This window comes from Notolabrus celidotus, chromosome 23, assembly GCF_009762535.1.
Source record: "Notolabrus celidotus isolate fNotCel1 chromosome 23, fNotCel1.pri, whole genome shotgun sequence".
NCBI lineage: Eukaryota > Metazoa > Chordata > Actinopteri > Labriformes > Labridae > Notolabrus > Notolabrus celidotus.
This window is the reverse complement of record NC_048294.1, coordinates 20343748-20363320: the sequence shown is the minus strand read 5'-3', so window position 1 is coordinate 20363320 and position 19573 is coordinate 20343748. Positions and strand designations below refer to the sequence as shown.

General features: G+C 40.8%; 1 protein-coding gene across 3 annotated transcripts in view; it reads left to right on the top strand.

The window, feature by feature from the left end:
• The window catches only part of adam19a (ADAM metallopeptidase domain 19a), a 222547-nt gene that overhangs the window by 183068 nt on the left and 19906 nt on the right, over positions 1 to 19573 (top strand). For all 3 annotated transcript variants that reach the window (XM_034676861.1, XM_034676859.1, XM_034676860.1), the window contains 7 exons: positions 1765 to 1907; positions 2953 to 3130; positions 6812 to 6901; positions 8702 to 8897; positions 10360 to 10468; positions 12728 to 12932; positions 17437 to 17514. In XM_034676861.1, the coding sequence (XP_034532752.1) occupies positions 1765 to 1907; positions 2953 to 3130; positions 6812 to 6901; positions 8702 to 8897; positions 10360 to 10468; positions 12728 to 12932; positions 17437 to 17514 (999 nt within the window). The remainder of the gene's footprint in view (positions 1 to 1764; positions 1908 to 2952; positions 3131 to 6811; positions 6902 to 8701; positions 8898 to 10359; positions 10469 to 12727; positions 12933 to 17436; positions 17515 to 19573) is intronic.

Genomic DNA, 19573 nt, shown 5'->3' with positions numbered 1-19573 from the left:
TTAACACTGTGTGCTTATTGTGTTCAAGCACAACAATATAAACAGCCTCAGTCATGAACTTTAAGAGATTATCATGGGGCCTGTTGTACTTATTTTGGAGTTTCTGTGACTAATATATATATAAACATAAACTTTGGGGTATTTCTCCAGAAGATTGCTTCAGCCTGCAGTGTCGAAACAGGCTGTAATGACAAATACATCCACTAGGTGTTCTTTTTTATATTACAGAAAACCTGTACCTCAGCTTTATTGTTGCTGTGTTTGGCATTTCTGGTGGAGGTGACCTTCATTGAGCATCTTCAGAGCACCACGTGGTTACTTTTGCTTTTGCATGATGTGCAGTCTTGCTCAAATGGAGGGATGCTGCTTGCTCACACTTGGCCAGTAGCTTCAATATTTCTCAAACTGGAGATGTTGCGTTTCTTGGTCGATGGCTCAGAGAAAACTCTGGGGGCTGCTGAGACCTTGTGCATTAAATGCTTCAGGACAGCAGGGGGGAGCAGCCTTGAAGAGGGTGGGGTGGGCTGTTGTATCAGGTAAAGCTGTTACCATCACACGATTTTCATGATCTTTGTTACTCCTGCACATTATTCCACCCTCTCTGTGAAAAGGTGGGATGTGTCTGCCTGACTCAAGTGTTCTTCTTTAAGTTTATATCACAAGAACTCAAACGTAAATATATTTGAACAAAACAATTTAAATCTGAGAATATTAATGATAATAACTAATTTGTATAGCACCTTTCAAAACAAATGTTTACAAAGCATGGCAGGATTAAGAAGACAAAATAAACCTTTGAAAGACAGAGAGGAGTGTTGGAACTCTAACAATGAAAAAACAAAATACAACGCAAAGATTAAAACAAATAAACGCAAATTAAACAGAATAAAGTGGTGAGACAGACGACAAGTAAATCATTGATAAATTGGTTTTTCAAAAAATACATAAATAAATACAAAAAGATACGTAAATAAAAGCATTAAAGGACAACAAAAAGGTTTTAAGAAGAAGACGACATCACATCGGAGAAAATGGAAAAGATAAATTCAGAATATTAGAATAAAAAATGAAAAAATAAATAATAAAACAATAAATAATCAAATTAAATTAAAACAATTAATTAGTTGGATAAAAAGTAAAGATAATGATAAATAAAGATATTTAAAAAATAAATTTAAAAGATAAAAAGTACATTATACTTTTTAGATACTTTTCCAAAATATGTATTAAGGTGTTTCTTCATGTTAGGGATGTTCCGGAGAGACTAATTTCCAAGTCTTATGAACAGAAAGTTAAATTCTGATTATCTTACTAGTCTAAAGTTAAGAAAACACTCATAATTACTCACAATTTCTTTAACACGCGATCAAATATGATATCACATCGGTTCAAAGAGTGTGTCTACCACTAGGAGAGCTAGCACCTTCTTACAGGTTAGCGTCCTCATGTCTGTGCTGGTTCCTCATTGCTCTGGTGGAGTGGTTATACGTCAGTTTAATCAGACACAGCCTACATACAACTTTATCTCCATTTACCAGATCAACATACTGACAAACCACGCCACTCTACCAGATGACATCTGTCACCTGTGCTCCTTTACATCCAGGTAGAAGAGCTTATTACAGCAAGGTCACGTCTTTTGTTTCCCATCCTTCTAACTCTTTCATTTCACTTAGTCAAGAAGGTTTGATGGATTTATTCCTGACAAACTAAAATCACCTCTCATACAGAGAAAATAAAAACCCTCCTCTGATTCTCCCTCAGGACCACTCAGATCTCTCCATCGGCGCTGCGGCCACCATGGCTCACGAGATCGGACACAACTTCGGGATGAGCCATGACCACGACGGCTGCTGTGTGGAGGCCTCCGCCGAGCAGGGGGGCTGTGTGATGGCTGCCGCCACGGGGTGAGTTCTGAATGCAGCTTCATCGTCCTGCAAATGATACGCTGTCTGAAAAAACAGATTCATAGTGAGGGTTAAAAACATTGCCACAACTAATCACTTCTTCTTCTCCTCCATTCTCTTCTGTCTCTCCTCCCCCTTCTATTCCTTTTCCTCTTGTCCCTCCTCGCTTCCTTCTTCTACTTCCTCATCTAAGTCTTATTTCCTTTCTTTCCTTCCTCTTCTTCTCCCTCTTGTTTTTGTTTCTTCTTTTCTCCTCCCCCTTTTTTAATCTTGTTGTCTTTCCCCCTCTTCTCTATTTCATTTTTCTTCTGCTCTTCTCCTTAGTGATCTTCATCTATCTGTCGTCTTCTGCTGCTTCTTCTCCGTCTTCTCCCTCTTTCATACACTCACTTCTTCTTATTCTTATTGTCTTTCATCTTCTCTTTCATCTTCCTTTTGACATTCTTCCTCTTCTGTGTTTTTTTTTCTTACTTCTTCTCCTTCTTTTTCTTTTCTCTTCTTTTCCTTGTTTACATCCTACATGTTCTTCTTGTCTACTCGTATCACTCCTTTTTTTCTAACTTAACCCTGCTTCTTCTTTTTCTTATCCACCCTCTGCCACTTCTTAGTTTTCTCTCTTTCAGTTTTCTTCTTCTTGTCCACCCTACCCATCCTCTGCCTCTTCTTCTTTTCCTCCTCTCTCTCCTCTTTTCTGTCGTTTGAATATTTATAAGTCTCTTCCCTGAAGTTTGAACATTTTATCACAGCAGCCTGAAGAAACTCCTCTCGTCTGTTGAGATTTTGGACTTCTCTCTGATAGAAAACAATCTTTCCTCTGTTCGTGTTAACAATAGATTTTATTCATATTGTATTTCTCGTGCTTTCCTTTGAATGAGCTTTAACAGTGACTGAATGAAGTGAACATCCCCCCGTGGTAAAGCTTTCATAAGTTGTCCCTCGGTCCCTCAGAGCAGAACACAAAACAAAGAAAGTGCTTCGACGTCGCTGCAGAGAAACAAAAGAATCATTTATGTCTTTTCATTTTTTGCACATTTTGTTTCTGCAGGCATCCGTTCCCCCGCGTCTTCAGCCGCTGCAGCAAGCGCGACCTGGACAGTTACTTCCAGAAAGGAGGGGGGATGTGTCTGTACAACATGCCCAACATGAAGGACCTGGTGGGGGGGAAGAAGTGCGGGAACGGCTTTGTGGAGGAGGGGGAGGAGTGCGACTGTGGAGAAGCTGATGTGAGTATGCTGGATGTGTTTTCTCATGTTTGACCTGCAGTGTTCCCGCATGATATCATAAAAACAATTTCTGCGGCTGTGTTAAAGTGCAGTTTGATAAAACTCTGGTAACATAACAATCCGTAGCTGTGTTTGAGATTTCAATCATATCCCACAATCCTCTGCAGCAGATGGAGCTGTCAAGTTGTCAGTGAGATGTAGACTTTTACATTTTCAGCCCTTTGAGCACTTCAGGGATTTTTCAACAATGCTGGTTTGAAGGTTGACTTTGGAAGTTTTTAAAAAGATGTCAAATGATTTGCTTAGGTTTGACTTTTATACTTTGAGGTATGTGTTCGGTGGGCTGACGACCCAGTGCAGGCTGCGGCTTCAGACACTCGGTGCAATTTCCAGAACAAAAAACCCACGACTGTTAAACCTTTTCTTCAGATTTCAGAGGATGGGATCTTTTTGCCTGTTGCGTCATAGTTACAAGCTCTTTTGCCCTATTTTGGGGGGATTTTTGGCACTCACGTCCCTGATAGATACTGTATATCTCTGGGCAGCTGACACCACCAATGTAACTCAAACCTGACGGGACTTCATCCATCATTCGTCACTTTCACCCTCCTGCGATTTAAAGGGAGGTGTTGTGATATTTATAACAAGTTTCAAGACACATCACATGTGAAGATTTTCTCTGTGGTTGTTACTTTTCAGTTTCTATGACCTTGAACAGGCAGACGAGTCTGACTTCACAGACTCACTCCTTCTCCTCTGAGGTGTAAAAGTCACACAGGAACAGGGTTTATGTCTAACAGGTGCTCAGAGCTCTGAGGTCACACACACTGATGTGTTGCTTTAATATTTACAGAAGAATAAAAAACTTCTATTTCTTCTTCTTTACTTTCTACCCTTGTCTCCTTAAACTTGTTCTCCTTTTCTTTTTCTACTACTTTTATTCCTCCTCCTTCCTTCTCCCTTTTCCACTCATTGTCTCTTCCTCTTCCTGCTCTGTTTTCTATTTATTCTCCTTTTACTGCTTTTTATTCCTGTTCTCCTTTGACTTCCTTTTCTTCCTTCTGCTTCCCTCTTTTTTTGTTCTTGTTCTTTTTTTTCTCCTTCTTCTCCATATTCTTGTCCTTTTTCTCCTATTCTCTTCTTTCAACTCTCCTTCATCTTTTTCTTCCTTTTTCATCTCCTTCCTTATTGTCTCCTCCTCTTCCTTTTTGTGCTTCTTAACTATTTGTTTTTATCTTGTTCTTCCCTTCTCATCTTTTCCATCTTATTTTTTTACTTATCTACTTCTCCTGATGTTTCTTTCATATTTCATATTTCTTCTGATCTTTCCTTCTTCATTTTTTTTCTGGTCCAAAATATGAAACATTATCTTTTTATCTTATTTTATAGATTTTATTCTCAATACTTTAAATAATATTCTTAATACTAAAGTAGATGTTATTCTCAATGCTTAAATTGTATTCTTGATATTTTAGATGCTATTCTCAACATTTTATACGTTATTCCTGATAAAATAAATGTAATTCTCAATACTTTAAATGTTATTCTTAATACTTTACATTTTATTTTTAATATTTCAGATGTTATTCTCAATATAATAGATGTTATTCTTGATCTTTTGAAGTTATACTTAATGTTTAAGATGATATTCTTGTCATTTTATATGTTCTCAATATTTTAGTTGTTATTCCTGATATTTAAGATGTTTTTCTGGATTTTTAGATGTTATTCTTGATGTTTGGATGTTATTTTATAAGATTAAGATGTTATTATTGACAGAAGCAGTCGTGTTTCTCTCAGGTTGTATCTCTGGTTCTGCAGCCTCATCACTGATGCTCTATGCGTCTCGTTTGTGCAACAAAGCCTAACGGATGCTGAAAGTTTTCCCTCAAACCGAGATGAAGTGTTTGCGCTCAATAAAGCCGGAGGTTAAGTAAACCTTCTCTGGTTCAAGCAGCAGAGCAAATTGAAAACAGAGGAAGCAAATTGGTATCTGACAGGCGCGGCGCCGCTGACGGGCTGTTTGTTATGAACCGACTCGGAGCCGAGCTGACAGCCGAGCTCAGACTGCTGACAGGACACCTGTTCAAGCAATGCAAATGAGCCGAGCTGCACGACGCTGCTTAATGCTCCACCCTCTGATTCCCTCTGCGTGAAGCAGAGAGGAGGAGGGGGAGCTAAATTAAATCCTCTTCCTCTGTTGTTTTCTAGGAAGAGATCCTTCAAACCAACACTCTGGAGTCTTCACTTTAAGATACTACAACTACAAATGTTTGATTTGAATGTCTAATTAGAGAACCAGTCTGCAGAAAGAGTGTGTGTGAACGTGACACACACACTCTTCAGTTTGTAAAGTTTGCTCTTTGTGCTGTTTGTCGTTGTTCACCTATGATCCTCCCTCCTCGTTCTCTCTCTCTCTCCACAGAATTATAATTGCCTTTTTTTTGGTTGTTTGTTTGTTTGCTTTGAGTCGACTCCCACGTCTTTTTAACGTAACTGAAGTAGGTCAGAGGGCGCCATGGTAACAGGAGGTGTTATCTTTGAGTCAGTTTTAAAAGAAGAGCGTGTTTTAATGTTTCCTTTCTCCCGTCTGCTCGACATCTGTTGAAATCAGGACGTCTGACATCGGTGTCAGTCTTCCATCACTTTGTTTCTGACGTGCGTGTTTGTGAAGATGAGAGCAGGCTGCTAAAGGAGGCGGAGTTTGTACCTTTACTACTTTTCTTTGGATTGTATAAAAAGATGGACGACGCGACCGCCCCCCTAAAAGTGAAGCTGAAACATGCAGACCTACAGAGCATCCTCTTTTAATGGTTCTTTGACATATTGAACATGTTGCTCTGCTCTTTCTTGTGTGTAAGTCAAGCAGCAACCTCCCATCTTAAAATATGAAGCCCATGCACAAGTGTTGAAAACTGCAGTTCCTCGAGCGTCCACTTCAGGCTGGCTCCAAAAGTACCAGAAACAACATACACACCCATTCAAAGAAGACGATCTTTACAGCAGAAATAAACATGTTGACAACCTGGCTCAAAAAACTGTTTAGGTCTGAATAACTAACTTCTCTGTCGACACACTGTACGGGGGGTGAATTTATTATATGTCTGGCTTAATTCAAAGGTGGGAACACATAGCTGATGGCGAGGAGGCTCAAAGGAGACTACGTCCATTTATCATACAGTCTATGGGACTGACCTGTCACTGCAGGTGCATTTAAGGGCCGTCGTAAAAGTGCAACAAGGTCCTTGTATTTTCTGTGTTGATAGAGATTTTATTAGTAGAGAGTGTTTTCTTATTACTTGACTTGGAGCGAGGATCATTCCTCTTTCAAGCTTTCAAGCTTTTAATTGTTGGTCGAGTCTAGGCTGAATTCTTTAACTTAAGATTACAAAGTAAAAGTGTTAAAAGAGTGAAATGTTGCAGATTTAAACACTTGGTACAACCCTGATACCAACATCTGATCCACGACATGAAGAGGTTTTTACTAACATAACTTACGTTGTTTTTTCGTCTAAAGACTCAGACTCAATCTAAGATGTATGCCTAAATGAACTCTGGTCTCTACCAATGACTGATAAAGTATTAATTAAGGATGACTCACTGATAACATGCTGACATGTTAAAGAAGAGCAGTGTTAAAGAGCTGCGTTGACTTGGTGTGTTCATGTGTGTGTGTTTCAGGAATGCACCAACGACTGCTGCAACGCCAACAACTGCACGCTGAAGGAGGAGGCTCAATGTGCTCACGGAGTGTGCTGCGAGGGCTGCAAAGTAAGAACACACACACACACACAGATACACACACACAGACGAGTCTCAGGGGGGAGCGGAGGATCAGTATCTGAGCACCATTAGTCGGCTGTCAGTCATCGTGTCAGTGTGTTGACATACTGTACCCTCAGCGTGTGTCAGCTCCATCACTGCACGCCTCCTCTTCTTCACTTCACATCCGCTCTGTTCAAGCTCCCGTCCTGACACGCCATCGTCATGCACACAGCTGTGAGCTGAAAACATGCAGCTTCAACCTGACTGCAGAGAGACAGAGGAGACTGTGCTCAGTCTGCAGATTAGGATCTTTATCTTCACTCTCCTGTTTTTGCTCTTCTTATCACAGCTCCAGCAACATTTCTCCTCTTACTCAGCATGTTAGATACTGTAGATAATTTAATTAACTACATGACTTACTGTATTCAACTATATATAAGTGTAAAAGCCAAGAAAATCTCTACGATCCTTCAGCTGAATATTTGGCTAAAGGATCCGACTTCAACGCCCCACATTCCACATTCTCAAAAAGCTACACCTCTCTTTGTTTTAGCTCTTTTTGTGAAGAAAAAAATGACGAGTGATGTAACAAATAGACAGACAATGACAATAAAAGACAGACAGTACACAGACGTACAAACATTAAGGTTTACAGTCATGTATGGGTCATGTATGATTGGTCCGAGGGAGGATATTTGGGTTGATGAAAAATAGGAAGTGATATCATCTTGTGTTTTATGATCATTAACTGGCTGCAGAAACACCGGAAACCAAATACACACCTATTCAAAGAAGACGATCTTTGCAGAAATAATAAACATGTTTATAGTCTGGTTAAAAAAACGTCTTTGGTCGAAAGAGCAAATTTCTCTTTCAGCACAGACTGTACGGGGGGTAAATTATTTTATAATGCGACAGTTCAGAAGATATTAAGATTGCGAGTTTTGCCCATTTAAGGAAATGACTGACTTGGTTGACAGTCAGGAACACCGTAGCTGTTGGCGATGAGGCTCAATGCCCGCCTCTTTACCTCACACTAGCTCAACAGAAGTTAGGTTGAGTTCAGTATTTCCCGCCAGAGCTTCAGGAACAGATGGGTGACTATGGGATAGTTTATGGGATTAACATAGCACTCAGTAACTCCTGATACCTCTGAACTACGCTCATGTTCCCGTCCAAGAGTTGCAAACTGAGCGGTTCAGTTCACTGTTCGTTACATATGAGTGTGTTCACTGAATGCAGCAAACTTCAAGTCGAAGAAGGTAGATAACTTACAATAGAAAAAAAAATAACCTGAAGAAGACAGCAGCTAACTTCAGAAATGAGGGGAAGGTAGCAGCTAACGCCAAGCTTGGAGAAGAACTTACTGAAAGAAACATGAATCAGCTTTTTTAAGAAGAAAGATGTCACCAGTTGACCTACAACTAGACATGTTACTAAATAACACAAAATTATGAATTATTTTTAAAAAAGCAACAAGAGCCAACTGATTAAAAATATATTACCCACTCATGTGCAGAGAATATGTAAAGATTTTTAAATCACACACTGGCGCTGTAACCTGCATGCATTGTTTGTTTCTGTGTCAGGGACTAGAGTCAGGACGCTCTCAGTCTTCCTCTGAGCGTTATTATTTTATCATTCTATCCTGAGCAAAGTGAAAAGGTTACTCTGACACTGAGAGTCCTTTCACAGCTGAGCTTCAGTTTATCTGCTCCTGTAAAACCTTCATGTATTTTCAGATGTCCTGATCTCCCCCTCTCTCTCTATCTCTTTCTCTCACTGCTTGTCGTCCGTCTCTGCCAGTTGAAGCAGGCGGGCACCATGTGTCGGGGACCTGCGGGGGCGTGTGACCTGCCAGAATACTGCACCGGGGCCTCTCCTTACTGTCCTTCCAACGTCTACCTGCTGGACGGCTCCTCCTGTCAGTACGGAGTCGCCTACTGCTACAACGGCATGTGCCTCACCCACGAGCAGCAGTGCCTGCAGCTTTGGGGATACGGTGAGAAGAATCCACACTGTGCACGCCATACGCCGAATAACAAAGACACACGGGGAGCAGAGTTAAGCCTTTCTATACAGACTCTGAAATAAGGGATTAGCCTGCGCAGGTCTGAAAGGTCATCGCTTTTATTAAAGGATTGGTGGCTCAAAACCGCGTTACGCCGCTAACAGATACTCTTCTGTTTGTCAGGCCTGATTGACACAATGAAAAACACGAGCAGAAACGAGGCTGTCACAATAAACGCTCATGAAAGCTGATGTATTTGTTCGCTCCGGCTCCCAGATTTGAAAGCTGCGTTTGTAGCCGTGACAGTGTTTCTGCAGCGAGCACAATGGAGCATAACAAGAGGACACGATGACTTAATGTGCTTCATCTTCACTCCAAAGGAAGAAAAGGAGGCAGTTTTGATGACATTATGAGGACAATGGTTCTCTCTTTATGTGATCAGAACAAAGTCGTTTCACTGTCAGGAAAAGTTGAGCTTTTGAAAGAATGCGAGTTAACTCACAAACCACCAAAACAGAACATCAGTGAAACGTTGAATGGATTACATTAGTGTTCAGTATACATCTTTTCTTCTTTAGATCCATAGATTGATTTTCTTCAGACAAGTTATTTTCATTTTGACATCTTTTCACACTATAACTCCATCAGGCCTCCAAACTATCGCTCTATCCTGTGTGCAAAACATAAACCAAGCTGCTTCTTTTGCATTCCAAGCAAATGCAGTGACCACAACTGACATAAGTGCATGCTGCATGGAGAGGTGCATTATATATACATATATATGATGATATGATGATGCATATATGATAACAAATGGTGCTTTTGCATGCTCACAAGTTTAGCGGCTCTTAAAACAATCTTACTCACTCATGGTTTCGTAACTTGTTTAGACTTCTGTTTAAAAATAAATCCTATGGAGTGACTCAGCTGTTTGAGGAGAAGTTATCAGGTGTAGTGACTCAACAATGCATCTGAAAGTCCTCAGAGTGGGGCCGCCATGTTTGAAATACCTCTGTGAGAAAAACTCCATATTGATCTTTTCATCTGCTATGACACCAAAAGAGAACAAATCCAAATATCGCGTCAGTTCCTAAACTCATACCGGCTACATACTCTTTATTGTAGCTGATGTATGGTTTAAACAGTGTGTGTGTACAGTAGTGTGTGTGTGTATCTTGTGTGTGTGTGTGTGTGTGTGTGTGTGTGTGTGTGTGTGTGTGTGTGTGTGTGTGTGTGTGTGTGTGTGTGTGTGTGTGTGTGTGTGTGTGTGTGTGTGTGTGTGTGTGTGTGTGTGTGTGTGTGTGCTCTCTGATCTCCACCACACTGCAGTAGAGAAACAGGAGGCTCCGATCAGCGTTAGCCGTGTCTGTGTATGAGTCAGCGCTGGTTATCATGTCTCACATCAGTAACACATCAGAGTCCAGAGGGCTGATGGGATATGTTGTGTTTCCAGGAGCTCGACCGGCCCACGACGCCTGCTTTGAAGATGTCAACGCCGCGGGGAACGCTTTTGGGAACTGTGGGAAGGACGAACATGGAAACTACATGAAGTGTCTGAAGAGGTGAGATATTCTGCTGCAGACACTTTGATTTTAAGTCTCCGATACTCTGACGGCTATCATAATCTTAAGAACCTTTAGAGCTAAAAATCAACTGCAGTTCCATCAGTGGCCACTAGAGGCTGGCTCCAGAAGTGAGTCAATCCCCATAGAGACACATGCAATATGTACTAAAACAGCCAGTTTCACTATTCATGTCAACTTTACAGGCTGAATTCATACAGAACTCACCTGTTTACATTAGATTAGTGATTAATTGAGGTAGAATTAGGGGGCGTGGCCTCTTTCATTGACAGGTGGGAGCTGCTAGCTGTCTGGTAGGTGTCCCCTCAGCTAACTCAGTCCCTGAATTACATTTCCTCTAACTGTTCCTCATCTACTCAAATAATCCAGTGCACACAGCACTGTTCAACACAACTGTCAATCATGATGACACAACCCTTTTTTTAATAGTATTAAATTACTTATTCAAACTAAAATTGGGAGAAAAATTAACTTTGTGACATAAATCAGCATGATAAGAGTTAACTATAATGACAGAAACCATGTTTGAGAAACATTTATTTTACCTGTGTTTGGATTTTAAAGTTAGACCTATGTCTCGTCTGTTAACATGGAGGGAGCGGGGTTTATAAGCCATAATGTAACTACTCAGGAGGAGCTCCGAATGTCTTGGCATGCCATACATATTTTTTATACAGTCTATGGTATGGAAGAGCTAGTTTATTACAAATGTATTGTGTTTGCAGCTGGTTTGTCTCCCCCTAGTGGTCAAAAAAAGAATCACAGCAGCTTTAATAAAATAAATAACTAAATTCCAGGTGTGGTTCTTTCACTGCTTGTTCTGTTTCTCATTTTAACATTTAGTTCGTTCTAAATCTGTGCTGCTGTTTCACACACATACACGATCTTGCCCTCTGTGAAGTGTCAGCAGGCGTCTCAGAGACAGCCTCCATGTCACAGTGCCAGAGCTAATTAATGGAGCCAAATTAGCGGCTAAGCTCTGTAAATGAGGCTTTGGATGAAGGTGGTTGACAGCTGCCTGGAATGATCCACCGCTGCCCGGATCCATTATAAGCTCCCACAGGAGTCATTAGAGTGTTTTCTGGCCGCAGTGAGTCACAGAGCTGATTAGAGGAGATGTAAATCTGTCATTATTAAGACATGTGAATAATGTTCACACAGCTGCTGTCTGCCCGTCACTCTCTGATCCTCCTCATTTGTTCTGCTCCTGTTTGGCTCCACTCTGAGTTTGTTTACTGGTTTGAGTCTACGCCTTAATCAGGCCCGCTTTTGTTTGCTTCTCAGAGAGTGAGAGATGCAGCTGCAAAGTTTCAGAGGTACATCGATCAGCCATGACATTATGATCAAACAGCACCTTCAGCTAGATATCTGTGGTATGTGGGACCAAGACTTAAGCAGCAGATCTTTCAAACACAGGAGTCACAGCATCGGATCTGATCAAAGACGACATTCCAGAATTCTGTCTTTGATATCAGAATTCTGAGAGAAGAGTCAACATTCTAAAGAAGAGTCAGATCTAAACTGATCCTTCATTAAACCAATCTTTACAGCCTCAAATAACTAACTAAAATTGAACCAAATTCTACCAGATCCTGATCCATCTCCGATCCGTCATGGCACAGGATCTGACAGGTTTCTATTTTTGTCAATGTGTTAACTTCCACTGGATCCACTCCGTTGAAATCCAGCTGCATCTCTGATCCGACACGTCCAAGCTCTCCAGATCAGATACACAAGATTTCTATGTTTCCCGGTTCTGGAGCACGACACATCAGTCTCAGCACAGCCGATGGAGCTGAACAGGAAGTCAGGCACCAAAACAAAATAAAAACATCCGGTTAATTTTCAGAATAAAACACTCTGTGTTATCACCAGATCGTATTTCACTTAACTACAACAACAAACCATCATGATGAGCGGAGCCAGGCCTGGAGTCAACAGGTCAGAGGTTTTCAGAGGACCAGAAAGACAACATGGATGAGGAGAGGAGGAGGAGAATCCTTGATTCAGTAATTACCGCAGCAAAACATTGGTTACATGACTCCAGCTGTCCGGCAGTCCTGCTCCGTGCTATGTTCTGAAAGTGCGTTGGGTGTTGACTGACGAGAGAACACGGAACCCGACCGCAGCAGATCAGAGACTGACCGGTCACCAATCTGGTGGAAGTCAGATGTTAGACGCCTCATTTGACTGAAAAGTTAACATTCTGTCTCGTTGTGTCTTTGTTTCTCTGCTCAGTGATGCCAAGTGTGGAAAGATCCAGTGCCACAGTGCGGCCAAGAAACCCAAAGGCACCAACGCTGTCTCCATCGACACCACCATCAAGACAGACGGCATCGAGGTGAAGTGTCGAGGCACCTACGTCTACAGCACGCAGGACGGCCAGGGAGACCTGCCTGACCCGGGACTCGTCATGACCGGCACCAAGTGTGGAGAGGGCAAGGTGGGTTCAGATTACCTGTTTTAGTATTTATATAGTGTTGTGTCTTTGGCTAACCAAACACAGGCTTGTTGTTCTGAGAGCATGAGTGGGATTTTTCATCAGCAGGGAGTGGACATAGGGTCAGGGTAGCGTTTCTGATCAATAGCAGCACTTGACTCAACAATTACTGTGACCGACCCCCTGCCGAGCTCATGAACACCTGCCTGCTGCTCTGACATGGCCTGTTGTTGAAGAGGGAGCAGCTGGCAGCACAACACACCTCTGTCACACAGGATTTAAAGCTGTGTTCTGCTGCCAAAAACAACAAAAAGCCAGAGAAGCGGTTCTGACTGAGAGCTCCTCCGCTCCTCGTGTCTGTGAGATCTCTGAGATGCTTTCTGCTGAGGAGCTGTTTGTATGCGCAGACAGAGATGCAGGAGAGGAGAACCAAACAAAAGCTCCTCCTAAAGTGAGGGGATGAAGAGTTTTTCAAGTTCTGACAAAGTTAATGGTACCTGAAAAATGTGTTCAACAGCAGGAGCTTATAGACTAAAGTTCTTTCTCAAACTTCAAAGAGACCACCATCGTTTTTACTCAGCTGAAATGTTGGTGTTCAAAGAACGGTCACTGTAACCTCACATTCATCTCATTCTTGAGTTTTATGTCTGCATGTCTACGATACGTCACAAAATGATACAACATGAAATTATACGATACGATGCAATATGATGCAACATAACAGGACACGATATGACATGATGAAACACTATACGACAATATATGACACGATACGAAATGATGCAATATGACATGAAATTACATGACATGATACAGTATCACACACGAGAAGAAATGATACGACATGATGTGATAGGATGTGACTATATTTTACAATAGGTTAATACAATATGATACATAAGATAAGATACAACACGACATGACACACTGTGATACAACATTAACTGATGCGATACGAGGCGACACAACAGGACAGAATATGACACAATAGGACACAAAATGATACGACAGGACACGATACGATACGAAATGATACAATGCGATAAGATAAGTTCAATGTGATACAACAAGATATGTTACAACACAACACACTCTGACACGACACGATATGACACGACACAACAGGACACATTACGACTCCAAACGACAGGACACGAAACAATACAACAGGATACAACAAGATACGACAAGACAGGACAGGACACAATACAAAATGATGCAATAGGACATGTAGTGACACGACAAGATGCAATACGACACGATACAAAATGATACAACACTATGCAATACAATACGGTAAGTTAATCACAATGTGATGAGATATGACGCGAAATGATAAAACACAATATGGTACGACACAATGGGACACGAAACAACACAAAGTGGCATTACTTGATACAATTGGCCATATTGGAAATGATACTACACCATGCCATACAATAAGTTATCGTGATATGATAAAATATGACACGATCTGACACGATACAACAAGATTCGAAACGAAACAATACTATTCGGTACGATACACTTAATTGATCCCTCAGGGAAATATGCCTTGTACTCAAGTCGTGCACATTTTTAACTGCCTTCACTATAGTACCAATGAATAAAACAAATAATAAAACAAACATTAAGCCCCAGAGAAACACAAACCACATACTATACATCAATTTGACTTACAGCTGTTTGCTGCAAAAAAACTCTATACACCGAGTGTGCAGCACCAGACTCCCATCAGACAATAAACTGGTGAACATAGAGCTTTTAGCAGTTTTAAGTTAAATATTTTTCTCAGGAGTTAATGGAGAACAAAAACGGAGCTTTAAGGAGAACAAATAGTGGACTTAGATGTATCACTTGTACACAAACGCAAAGAGTAAAAGCTGCTGTGCCCGCTGGAGCTGTAAAACTTTGCAGTGCTTTTAAGGTTAAAATTAAATGCACATTTGTCGACATTAACATAAGAGTTTTGGATTCAAATGTTGGGCATTATTGGAACAACTTTTAAAGATTACTTGGACCAATTTTAATATAGTCTCTGATAGTTTCTGCACAGACTCCTGGACCTGATCATTTTTCTTTCTGTGAGCCTCCAGTGAAATATAATTTATTAACAGTAAAGATGGTTGTCTTGGTTTTAAATATCATTCTCTGATATTTTCTCCCTCTGAATTCATTTCCAGAGTTTAATTTCAGCCCGCTTCTTAGAAAATTAAAGTCGCACTTACCCAGGAGGTCTGTTCTGTTTTTGTTTAAGGAACATCGGGTTGCATGGGAGACTCCAAATGGAATATAAATTTCCAAGTGAACCCACCTACAGATAAACACAAGACTCCTACAAAATAAGAGCTGAATTATGCATGTGAAATACATAAACATGAAAACACACGCACTCCTTTTCAAACCTGTAAATTCTATCTTTCTCTGTTTATATCGCTCTGCCTCTGCAGCTCGTTCCAGCCACTAGAATTCCATTTCAGCCTTTGTGCAGGTCGCGCCGTAAGCCTGAATACTGCTGCATGAGTAATATATTATAAATAGGCAGTGGAGAATATTGTATGCCATCCAGCGTGATGAATTTTGAGTCATCATATTGAACGGGCCATAAATGCACACATAGCACAAAGCTGCTGCTTCTAATCACACGGTCGCACATTCTCCAGAGCTAAATTGATTCTCAGCTAACAATAGATCTGCCAACAACAGGCTGAGCAGCTGATACAGTAATAATGTAGATACTAATGTAAGTGCTAATATAAGTCTGTGATGGAGTGCTACATAAAAAAAAGGAATGAATTATGACCTGCATTCTGCAAGAGGGGCTCCAACCGGACTACACTTTTTCACACTATTTCTCCACTAAGAGGCACAAAGTCAGAGGGGAAGTCTGGCTTTGTTTGAAACACGGCCTTATTTTAGGATAGTTTAGAGGATCTAAATGACTAAAGGGTGCAGAAAGTTTTTGAATTGCTCCTGTAGATTTTTGATTTAGAGGTTGAATAGATGCAAGGACTTCACAGCTGTAGTCTTTTACAACGCTTCCTCCTAAAAAAGCTGGGACTCTGCTCAAAATGTGAACAAAACAGAATTTAATGGATGGCAAATCATAAAAACTCTGAATAACATGTCTAATGTTAAAATTTAAACATGTTATTGTTTTATGATATAAACAGTATATGATCATTTTTAATTTAATGACTCTGTAGTGGAAATAATTTTATGAAAACAGACATGACTCTGTAGTGGAAGTCACTGCATTAAAAACAGACATGACTCTGTAATGGAAATTACTGCATTAAAAACAAACAAGACTCTGTAGTGGAAGTCACTGCATTAAAAACAGACATGACTGTAATGGAAGTCACTGCATTAAAAACAGACATGACTGTAGTGGAAATTACTGCATTAAAAACAAACAAGACTCTGTAGTGGAAGTCACTGCATTAAAAACAGACATGACTCTGTAGTGGAAGTCACTGCATTAAAAACAGATATGACTCTGTAATGGAAGTCACCACATTAAAAAACAGACATGACTCTGTAGTGGAAGTCACTGCATTAAAAACAGACATGACTCTGTAGTGGAAGTCACTGCATTAATAACAGACATGACTGTAGTGGAAGTCACTGCATTAAAAACAGACATGACTCTGTAGTGGAAGTCACTGCATTAATAACAGACATGACTGTAGTGGAAGTCACTGCTTGACTCTCTTGTTTTTGCTGTTTTTCAATTAAAAATACTCTTTAAATGATTTTCAAACCATTAAAATCAGTTTTTATTAACAATTTATGCTACTCTTTATTAATCCAGGGTGGATTATAAGTCTGAAAATATTTCATATCTTGTGTCAAATCTGTATTATGACAGAATGATATAATATGAGTTTTCCAGCTCTTCGTCCTCTGTGCTTCACTGTATTTGAGGTGTTGTTTTTGTGTTTTGGAGTATTGTTCAGGTAGAAATAGTTTCCTTTTGGTTGAGCTTCAAATTGTTCATTTTTTGCTCCTTCCAAACATTCCTCTCTAAAAGCTGGAGCACAAAAACAAGCTGCCTCTGCCCTTTCCACACTGTTACAGCCTCTGACCTCAGATCACAGATGACTCATCCGTCACAGCCCTGAAACCTTCCCCTACCTTTTCTCAGTGTGTGTCCAGCATCAGATAGCTGTCACAGACCCTTTTATAAAACAAAGAAATCACTGCGCAATGAATGTGGATGGCTAATAGAAAGAGTGTTGGAGCTGTAACAGAGACTGAATGTGTTCAATAAAAGCAGCTCAGCATTTTGGAGGAGATATAAAACAGGATACTGCTGCTGCTGCTCCCCAAATCTCCTCAGGCAGTCAGGTTGTTCCAAAGCCCAGGGGCACTGGCAGAAGGCCGATCAGAGTCTGTGTAAGAGTGTGCATGTGTGTGCGTGTGTGTGTGTGTGTGTGTGTGTGTGTGTGTGTGTGCACTGTAATCTCTAACACAGTGTGTGATCGCTCTGCTTGTGTTTCCACAGGTGTGCAGAGACCGCCGATGCCAAAATGCTTCTTTCACCGAGCTGGAGACTTGCATCGTACGCTGCCACGGCAATGGGGTATGTACACACACACACACACACACACACACACACACACACACACACACAATCACACACACACACACACACACACACAATCACACACACTGGTATACACGTTGATGCAACTCACTGTGCTGCAGGCACAGCTCCCTAATCTTATTGTCACGCTGTGTCCTTGGGCAAAGGTAGTGTTTTGCTGCGCTGTCACCTGGTCCATCGTAAAAGGTGGGAAAATAGACGGCTGGGATGCAACAGCAAGTGAAGTGATGAAGTATTTATCGGAGCGGTACAAGCAGGCCGCAGGCTGATAGGGAGGAGTCATACATACTTTATGAGGAAGTAAGTGAGGTCGGGGTTGGAGTGTGTGGGGCTAAAATCCTTCTCACTTTAAGAGAAGATTAAGATAGGGGATATTTGGAGGGAAACTTTGGCCTCTGAAGTCATTGATATATCTGTGAGTTAAGTAACTCTACCAGAATTATGAGCCAGTTAAACCAATTTTTAATATTTGTATTATTGTAGGCCGAAAATGTTGGTCGCATGTTGTGTCTAAGCTGTAGAGCATTCACCCGCCAATAAACCAGTTTCTGGAGTTTAAAGTGAAATGTTGTCCCGTTCTTGCCTGATAGAGGATTTCAGCTGCTCAACAGTTCAGGGTCTCCTTTGTCATATTTTTAGTTTCATGATGCTCCAAAGGCAGGCCAGTTCAGTACCTGGGCTCTTCTACTACAGAGCCATGCTGTTGTAATACGTGCAGAATGTGGTTTATCATTGTCTTACTGAAATATGTAAGGTCTTCCTGAAGAAGTCATTGTCTGGATGGCAGCATATGTTGCTCCTAAACCTGTATATATTGTTCAGCGTTAATGGAGCCTTCACTGTTTCTACATACTGTCAGTATATTTGCTCCATGCTGTTGAGTTGTGCTATTTATTTTGACATGTGCTGCTGACCTCTTGGCCAGGTCACCCTTGTAAATGAGGTCTTGATCTCAATGGGTCTCATCTGGTTGAATAAAGGTTAAATGAAAAATAATAAAATGATAAAAGATGTGCTCTGGGTGTACCACAAAGGTTCACCCAGTCTTGGTTTTGGTCCTTGTCCCTTTTGTACAGAGATGTCTCCAGATCCTGTTTTAATGATATCATGTTCTGTAGATGATGACATCCCACTTAGTCTCTCACAGAGTGGTGAACCTCTTCCCATCTTTCCTTCAGAGAGACTCAGCCTCTCTGAAGAGTCCTTTTTATACCCAGTCATGTGACTAACCTGTTGATCATTAACCTCATTAGTTTAAAGATGTTCCTCAAGGCTGTTAAAATGTCTTGTGGAGGTTGAATTGATGTAAAGTTGTTGCCTGATATTTTATACACACAGCCGCCTGAGTTATTATTTATTAGGAATACTTGGCAGTTGTTCTGTATCTATATTACATTGAAAGATCTCAGTGAAGCTGCAGTGTAAAGGTGAGCCGGCTCCTCACAGAATTATTTTGTCATTTTCTTGTGCACGGTTCCACTGGGCTGAGGAAACAGCACAGCAGTGTAATACAATCTGGCAGCAGTGAGGCCGTTTGGTAGCTGAGGGGTTCCAGGGAAAACCTGCTGACATGCTTTTGTCTGCAGAGTAATATTTGTAAAGCCACAGGAAAATTAAATCTGTGTTGTTGTTTTTTTGTCCCTTCAGTCCCTCGTCTTGTTTCCCTGCCCTCAGTGTGAACACGGCAAGCCGGTCTGAGACACAGATGGAAACACTTTTATTTTCTGTTTCAGGCTGTGATAAAGCTTTATTACAAAGAACAAACTTCCAGATACAACTTTGATAGTTTGAAGGGAAGGAAATGATATTCTACTTTGTCACCAGGATAATATATTACATCTGAGCCATATGAAATGGACCGACAGGAGGGGATTATTGTTTGCATAATCCTGTTTAAATTGATGTAAAATAAAAACCATCATAGGGAGAGCATGCTTAAATAAGTTCTGTCGCCTTAAGGATGTGATGATTTCAGGAATATAAAGCATTTAAATATACCTAAGGAATTGAGTTCACAGAAATATTTTATTCATGT